This window comes from Olea europaea, unplaced genomic scaffold, assembly GCF_002742605.1.
Source record: "Olea europaea var. sylvestris unplaced genomic scaffold, O_europaea_v1 scaffold488, whole genome shotgun sequence".
Lineage (NCBI taxonomy): Eukaryota > Viridiplantae > Streptophyta > Magnoliopsida > Lamiales > Oleaceae > Olea > Olea europaea.
The window spans coordinates 337,751-346,884 of NW_019263193.1; the positions used below are offsets into that span (position 1 = coordinate 337,751).

The 9,134-nt window shown below is 34.3% G+C and overlaps 1 protein-coding gene across 1 annotated transcript; it reads left to right on the plus strand.

Annotated features, from left to right (window-relative positions):
- Nucleotides 1-4,513: 4,513 nt before the first annotated feature.
- LOC111388321 (protein SIEVE ELEMENT OCCLUSION B-like) lies at nt 4,514-7,936 on the plus strand. The gene is made up of 7 exons (XM_023013003.1): nt 4,514-4,894; nt 5,015-5,128; nt 5,325-5,773; nt 5,870-5,979; nt 6,195-6,337; nt 6,429-6,905; nt 7,143-7,936. Exons 1-7 carry the CDS (start codon nt 4,559-4,561, stop codon nt 7,770-7,772), a joined length of 2,259 nt encoding a protein of 752 aa, XP_022868771.1. The 5' UTR covers nt 4,514-4,558; the 3' UTR covers nt 7,773-7,936.
- Nucleotides 7,937-9,134: the final 1,198 nt, after the last annotated feature.

Consider the following 9,134-nt stretch of genomic DNA (forward strand, 5'->3'; position numbering starts at 1 on the left):
TACTATTGAATTTCCTAAATATCAATCAAACGCGACTACTGACACACTTCTTCCCACAGGAACTTGAAGCATAGTGTTCTGACATCCCCTTAAGTCAGACTGAAGCTGTTGATGTTTCAGCACCTGTGTGTAAAATTCTTTTGACTCGTGCTGTTCTGCCCATAAGGTATAAGGATAATGGAGTTGGGAGGAACATACTGTGTAATGAGATCTGACTGTGGGAAAGTAGTCATTGTACATTGTTTGATCAACAGTCAACTCATACATACGACATTAAAACTCTAATATTAATTTTTGAAATTAAGCTAAACCAAAGAGGGAGATTGTTTGAAAAATATATAACATATTTTTATGAAGTTTATTTATTGGCTTAGTTAACATCTATGTTAATTTTTTAATGTCAAAGGAGTAATTAAAAAAGGTGAAAAGGCTAAGGTTTGTACTGACAGATCGGATGGCAAATTCATTCAACAGAATATGTTAGCTGCGACTTTTTGGTTTTTTCATATTTAAACATGCAACATTTTTCTGCAGCTTGTATATGATAGGCTACTATCCATCCTGGATATTTTCAAATTAGATAATTAAAAAATTTAAGGATAGAATAAATTTAATATTGTCTTTCCCTTATTTAATCTATTAACATATCAAGAATATCTTTGAGCATATTTTGTGATATACAAATTTTATTTCCATGCTTAATGTCTACTATTTGGGTAATTACTTTTAAGCATTTACCTATAAGCAAAGCAATATTAAATGCTTGTTCTTACTTTCTTTTTATTGTTCTTTGTTAATTTTACAAAATTACAAAACGGATCGGATACTATTTTATTTTTGATCAATTAATTTATTGGATTTTTTTACCCTTGGCATGGGGTTTGAGGAAATTTTCTTTTGAAATTTAGCATGTTAAGTCTGGTATTCATGTTAATTAACTCTGATTTTTATAATTTGCATAGTACTAATCTATGAGCATTTAGTACTAATCTTATAATTTGCATAGTACTAATCTATGAGCATTTAGTGATGGAATAGTTTTGTCATTCTGCTTTGATAAACTCCATTTACCTTTCAGGAATCATCAGATGTGATCTCCAACCAATTGAATATACCGACCACAATCACGGAATATTACTGTCCACAACTCCCAAATTAAGTGACTTACAATTTAAATTAAAATAATAAAACCCAAACAGGCAATTAGTAGACAAGCAACGAATAGATATTGACTCGTGTTATTAAAAAAGGTGAAAAGGCTAAGGTTTGTACTGACAGATCGGATGGCAAATTCATTCAACAGAATATGTTAGCTGCGACTTTTAGGTTTTTTCATATTTAAACATGCAACATTTTTCTGCAGCTTGTATATGATAGGCTACTATCCATCCTGGATATTTTCAAATTAGATAATTAAAAAATTTAAGGATAGAATAAATTTAATATTGTCTTTCCCTTATTTAATCTATTAACATATCAAGAATATCTTTGAGCATATTTTGTGATATACAAATTTTATTTCCGTGCTTAATGTCTACTATTTGGGTAATTACTTTTAAGCATTTACCTATAAGCAAAGCACTATTAAATGCTTGTTCTTACTTTCTTTTTATTGTTCTTTGTTAATTTTACAAAATTACAAAACGGATACGGATACTATTTTGTTTTTGATCAATTAATTTATTGGATTCTTTTACCCTTGGCATGGGGTTTGAGGAAATTTTCTTTTGAAATTTAGCATGTTAAGTCTGGTATTCATGTTAATTAACTCTGATTTTTATAATTTGCATAGTACTAATCTATGAGCATTTAGTGATGGAATAGTTTTGTAATTCTGCTTTGATAAACTCCATTTAACTTTCAGGAATCATCAGATGTGACCTCCAACCAATTGAATATACCGACCACAATCATGGAATATTACTGTCCACAACTCCTAAGTTAAGTGACTTACAATTTAAATTAAAATAATAAAACCCAAACAGGCAATTAGTAGACAAGCAACGAATAGATATTGACTCGTGTAAATCAAATTATGTCATTTTGGCACAATCAATTTTGAGTTAGCCCAAGCAGGTCATGGGTTCTTACAGCCATGTTGGCTCTAGGGGCAAGCTGGATCGTGGCACTTTTCGTTCCAATTCATACGACATTATTGTTGGAAAAGTGAATAGTTTTTACTATGCAAGATACCTAAGACAGGATGTAACAAAAAGACATAAAGTGAATTCTTAATAAACCAAGTATCAAGTAAAGAAGATTTTCAAGTAATTACTCTACATTTAGTATCTTAAAATTTCCAAATGTTTCGTCTTAATCTTCACTAACATAAGTTTGATGATTTCATTAGTTATTTCATTTTCTGAAATTAGAAATCTTTTGTTTAAAATTAAAGTTTAGTTATCTTACACTATTATTTAAACCTAAATTGTTCGAGATTAGCAAGCCCCATCATTCTCTAGTCGGATTCATATTTTCAGAAAATCAGATATCCGTTTTTGTTAAAAAAAGTCTAAATGTTAAATCATATTATTTAAAAATTTAAGTGTTAAAGAAAAGTGGTGAGTTTTTAATGTAATTAACGAGTTAAAATCAGAGTTAATTACCCATTATAGCTTAGTCACTGAACCTTTTTTTTTTTTTCTTATTTTCTTAATCTAAGCACTTTGTCTGATTTAATTAACAAAATAACAACAACAATAAGGGGGGGGGGGGGTTGGATATAGCTTAGTCATTGAACCTCCAATTTTGCTTCAATCTAAGCACTTTATCCCACTAAATTAACCGAAAAGAAAGGATTGGATTTCTCAACATAGTGCAGTTATGTATCTCAATATCTAGAGGCAACATTTTGAATCTCAAATAAATTTAAGTGCTTGTTTGATAGGGATATTGATAATTGATTCTTTGACCGTTAAAGATAATATGGGTTCTACCTGTGGGAGAAAAATTTAAAAATAACGGTTGGAATAATAAAATAACAGTAAAAAAATTGGTTTTAATTGGTTTAAAATCTGTACCAAACAAGCACTAAATTTATAAATCTTGTTTCTTATTTGACAAAAACAAATATGTATATTAACAGGCAATTAGTAGACAAGCAACGAATAGATATTGACTCGTGTAAATCAAATTATGTCATTCTGGCACAATCAATTTTGAGTTAGCCCAAGCAGGTCATGGGTTCTTACAGCCATGTTGGCTCTAGGGGCAAGCTGGATCATGGCACTTTTCGTTCCAATTCATACGACATTTTTTGTTGGAAAAGTGAATAGTTTTTACTATGCAAGATACCTAAGACATGAAGTAACAAAAAGACATAAAGTGAATTCTTAATAAACCAAGTATCAAGTAAAGAAGATTTTCAAGTAATTACTCTACATTTAGTATCTTAAAATTTCCAAATGTTCCGTCTTAATCTTTACTAACATAAGTTTGATGATTTCATTAGTTATTTCATTTTCTGAAATTAGAAATCTTTTGTTTAAAATTAAAGTTTAGTTATCTTACACTATTATTTAAACCTAAATTGTTCGAGATTAGCAAGCCCCATCATTCTCTAGTCGGATTCATATTTTCAGAAAATCAGATATCCGTTTTTGTTAAAAAAAGTCTAAATGTTAAATCATATTATTTAAAAATTTAAGTGTTAAAGAAAAGTGGTGAGTTTTTAATGTAATTAACGAGTTAAAATCAGAGTTAATTACCCATTATAGCTTAGTCACTGAACCTTTTTTTTTTTTTCTTATTTTCTTAATCTAAGCACTTTGTCTGATTTAATTAACAAAATAACAACAACAATAAGGGGGGGGGGGGTTGGATATAGCTTAGTCATTGAACCTCCAATTTTGCTTCAATCTAAGCACTTTATCCCACTAAATTAACCGAAAAGAAAGGATTGGATTTCTCAACATAGTGCAGTTATGTATCTCAATATCTAGAGGCAACATTTTGAATCTCAAATAAATTTAAGTGCTTGTTTGATAGGGATTTTGATAATTGATTCTTTGACCGTTAAAGATAATATGGGTTCTACCTGTGGGAGAAAAATTTAAAAATAACGGTTGGAATAATAAAATAACAGTAAAAAAATTGATTTTAATTGGTTTAAAATCTGTACCAAACAAGCACTAAATTTATAAATCTTGTTTCTTATTTGACAAAAACAAATATGTATATTAGATTCACATATTATTTTAATATGATTTAAAGCTGATGGGAACAATAGCCAAGAACATGGATTTGTCAACAAATATGTATAAATATGATTCAAGACATATTTCACGTGAAGAAATTGATAAAAATATTCAAATTGTCTCAAAATCTTGATAAAGTTAATTCTTTGACTGTGAAGAAAAGATTTGGTTTAGGAATTCATTTTTTAGTACTGAATTCCAAACCCCCATACAGGCCGTACAACATAATGGAAGCAAGGTACCTGATTCACTTACCATTATTAGCTATATAAGGACCAGAGGGAACCCCAAGTGGACACCAAGACAGGCACTGAATTCATCAAACATATTGTTTCTTGTTATCCCTCTTTTTGTTTGCAGAAATGGGAAGCCGAACTAGGACCAACCCACTGATGAGTGATAAGCTGCCGGATTCTAAAATCCTTGGTCATGAGAGCGTGAAACCGGGACAGAGTCATGATGAACTGGATCATAGTCCTCCACCACTTCACAATCCTGCAGTTCATCAGAGTACTGCAGCTAGGCCGCTCACGGGTAAAGTTGATCGGCAGGATCGCTACTTTGCGACTGACGATATTGGATTGAACAAGCAAGTTCTGGGCACACATGCTCCAGATTATGTAGATCTTGACGTGAAGCCTGTTCTTTCCATTATCGAGGATATCCTGAAACATTGCAAATCTCTTGACACCGTTCATGTACAATGCTAATTAGCCTTTTCTGTTCTGTTCTACTCTATCTTTGCTGCCAAACATGAATTTTTCTAGACTTTATCCTTAGCTTCATTTAACTGAGACTTTTATATGTTCATAATATAGGAAGCTCAAGTTCCACCACATTCAGAGTCATATGAGATGTCCTTTCAAAATGCTCACTATGACGCGGAGATAGTTCAACTGTTGGCACATCCCATAAACAAAATTTCCTGGGAGGTTTAATGAATCTCCGCTTCTCTCTTGCTCAATGTTGAATATCTTAAAAGAACATCCTGCACTATTAGAGTATTAGTCAATTAACACTTTCATGTGATTATTAGCATTAGTTTCGTAAATGCTGCATAAAACTTCCTTAAAAAAACACATTTTATTTAAATTATCAGCTTAAGAGTATGAATGTCTAATGGAACAGATAATTTGCAAAATTGCTGCTGGAGGAGAATCACATTCAGCAGCCATTGGACTCCTCGAAGCACTGTCGAATTATGCATGGGATGCCAAGGTGGTCGTTATCTTCGCTGCTTTTTCTGTCAGCTATGGTGAATTTTGGCTGGTCGAGCACTTTCAAGTGAAGCATCCACTGGCCAAGGATATTGCAGCTCTCAAGGATCTACCTGAAACAGTGGAGCACAATCAGGAAATGAGAAAAAATTTTGAAGCTGTTTTCAATCTTTTACAGGCTGTACAGACCGTGACTCGCATCATTATAAAGTTCAAGGAGCTCCCCACTCAATACATTAACCGTGATTCACCAGAAATGGCAACCGCGACTGCTCACATTCCAACAACTGTTTATTGGATCATAAGGAGCATTTTGGCGTGTGCATCAATACTCCTGAACCTTGTTGGCAGTGGTCACGAGTATGTTTCCTATTGTGCCTAATTAACTAAGTAAATGAAAGCAAGAAGTGAGAATTTTAAATATACTGACAATTGAATAATTTTGTTGGGGATCAGGTACATTACCTCAACTTCTGAGTCCTGGGAGATATTAAGTCTAGCTAATAAGCTCTCCCACATGTATGAGCATTTGCAGACGCAACTGGAGATTTTGAATGGGATTATTGGTAAGTCACCAACAAACCCACCTTGACATCCCAGTAACTCCTCAAAAAAGTAAAAATTAGTACCCAACGAGCCCTTCTTTACTGCTTTTACGGGGTGGGGGTGGGGGTGGGTTGTTAAGACATGAAGAATAAGAATATGGCACCACTGCACAACTACTTCATTTCTTGAATTATAGCTACTGATATATCACTTAAATGATTGTACTGTTTTACAGAGGCAAATAAGAGAAATGAACAATTTGCTGCTCTGAAAAAACTCTTTGAGACATTACATATTGACAACATGAAGATATTAAGGGCAATTATACGTGCCAGAGAAGATCAAATGCCAATCTTTGATGGGACTAGAAAGATAACTGTTGTCTCCTTACTTGTCCCTGCACAAATTTTTTGATCCCATCCAATTATGTCTAATGTGACCATATCATTTTACATTTTCCTGATGACAGGAACGCCTCCAGGTATTGAGGAGGAAGTATGTCTTGCTACTAATTACAGACCTCGACCTTCCCCACGAAGAGCTCAACATTCTCCATCTGATTTACAACCAAAATTCAATGAGGCACGAATACGAGGTTCTCTGGCTCCCCATTGTTGACCAAGCAACGTCCATGAGCCTAACACAGGAGAGACAATTTTTTGATCTTCGTGGCTCTATGCCATGGTACTCAGTCGATCATCCTTCCTTGGTTGATCCAGTAGCCATTAGGTACATCCGGGAGATATGGAATTTCATCCACATGCCTATACTCGTTGTCTTGGATCCACAAGGAAGAGTGTCAAACGTCAATGCTTTACCGGTAATGTGGATTTGGGGAAGTCTTGCCTTCCCCTTTACTAAGGAAAGGGAATTGGGACTATGGAGAGAGAGTACCTGGAATATTGATTTACTAGCAGACTCCATTGATCCGCGTACCCAGGAGTGGGTACGTACACCATCTTTCGCCCTAAATTATTAACTCTCTTGCTGAAAGCATCAATCACTGATGATAATGCTGTCATCATAACCATGAATATCAAGATTGCTAACTGGTCAATCGTACACGTATGCAACATAATTAACATCATGCCACTTATTGTTTCTGATGCGATCTAAGAGGTTCGAATAGACGGTGAGCGTCAAATTTGTAACACAATGTTAACATATTTTTTTTTGGTCACAGATAAATGACAACAAAACTATATGTTTGTACGGTGGAGAGGATATCGACTGGATTAGGAAATTCACAAGTACAGCGCGAAGCATTGCAAACACATTGCGATTTCCCTTAGAAATGATCTATGTGGGAAAAAGCAATCCAAAGGACAAAGTAAGAAGATGCCATGAAATCATTGACAGAGAACGACTTAGCCACATTTTTTCATTGAAGGACTATTATGATTATGTTTGGTATTTCTGGGTGAGGCTGGGGAGCATGTGGAACTCCAAAATTCAACACGGCATGACCGTTGAGACTGATAAAATAATGCAGGAAATCTTGACAATGCTAACCTATGACGGCAGTGAACAAGGATGGGCTGTTTTCAGCAGGGGTAAACATGACATGACTAAAGGCAAAGGTGACATTTTGCTCACAGTTTTCGACAACTTCGGAAAATGGGGACAAAGGGTGGACCACCCCGATAAATTTGTGCCCGTACTGGATGAGGAGATTACTGGCCTCCACCCTGAACACCACTGCAACCGCCTCATTCTGCCAGGGAACACTGGATACATTCCGGAGACCGTGGTTTGCTCTGACTGTGGACGTATCATGGACAAGTATGTCATGTACCGCTGCTGCACCGACTAGTCTGCTATACTATTACTACTACTACTACAAAGGATTTTACTGCCTTTCTTTGCGACCAAATAAAATTTCATCTGCTGTATTTTCATGGTTTTTCCTTCTCTTGTTTACGAGACTATAGAGTGTGTCGTGATGAAAAAATATATATTGCTACCCTGAATAAACAAAGTTGCCTATCGATTTCTTTATGAAATCCTTGAATTTGAATGCATGGACAGGGAGTTCAACGCGCTACATTAACAACAAAAACTTAAATTTGTTGACTGATTCAAAGATTCGAAAATTAAGATTCCTATTTTGAGGGAGAGTCTTGTGTACAGCATGCATGACAGCCTGAGGGGACCCCACACTCGTGTGAGGTGGCTATAAGAATGTACAGCCCTAAGAGCTGTACATTCGGAATAACCCTTTTAGGGAAGTTTCATTCTTCGAATCGGTAGAACAGTTAATCATACCTCAACAAATCCTCTCAATTTCAAATTCAAAATTCAAAAATTCAAGAATCTCAAACCAAGCAAGCAACTTACGAGAAGAAGTTAAGTTCCAGCAACCAGACAACATCCACAGAATTATTCCAGCATTGAAGAGACAATTTTCCCTATCATATTCCGTTTTTGTAGTGGTAACAAAATGCAGTAATCACCCACAACTTGATAAGATGAAGTAATAATCTGCAGCAGCATATAATGTTCAACAGAATTACTACCACTTCTAGGTGACCACCAACTCGAATAATACCTGAGGATGAAAAGTGAAAATTAACTATCAGAAAAATAAAAATCAAAACATTGACATCAAAGGGGAATGATGTACTAAAGTCTTCGAATATTTTAGTAAGCCATAATAATCTTGATTTCAGTTGAAAAATACGGTAATCACAATGAATAAACCTCAGCCTTTTTTAGTAGAATTTCTGCTAGTGAAAGGAAATGAATATCTTTGAAGATATTAAGATTACACTTTAAAGATTATCTAAAAAAATTGAGAATGAATGTGATGGAATTTCAACAGCGTTTTCTTCAATGGTTGATGATGAAGGGCGAGATTCGAGTTATTTTCCTATTAATAGAAGATAATAATGGCAATCATACCTGATGCACGTCAAATTTGACATTTTATCGTACACCAAGTTTAATAGTATACCATGTGACAATAATAATAATAAGAGTAATGCTATTTACCCTCGCTAGAGTTGTAATCCCAATCTAAGTGACGCTAATATGATATTAATTGATAGATAGAATTAAGTAACTCTTTCAATTTCACTTTTCATTTAACATATTATCTAGTGCAATCTAAATTCGGATTGCAACACCAGTGGAGCTATATAGCATTACTCTAATAATAACCATGCTTGATAAACGC

Bases quoted from the DNA above. Each gene is read 5' to 3' on its own strand.
- LOC111388321 (XM_023013003.1), top strand. From the start codon at position 4,559: ATGGGAAGCCGAACTAGGACCAACCCACTGATGAGTGATAAGCTGCCG. The intron at 5,774-5,869 runs GTATGTTTCCTA...GTTGGGGATCAG, and splicing joins CTTGTTGGCAGTGGTCACGA to GTACATTACCTCAACTTCTG. The intron at 5,980-6,194 runs GTAAGTCACCAA...ACTGTTTTACAG, and splicing joins GATTTTGAATGGGATTATTG to AGGCAAATAAGAGAAATGAA.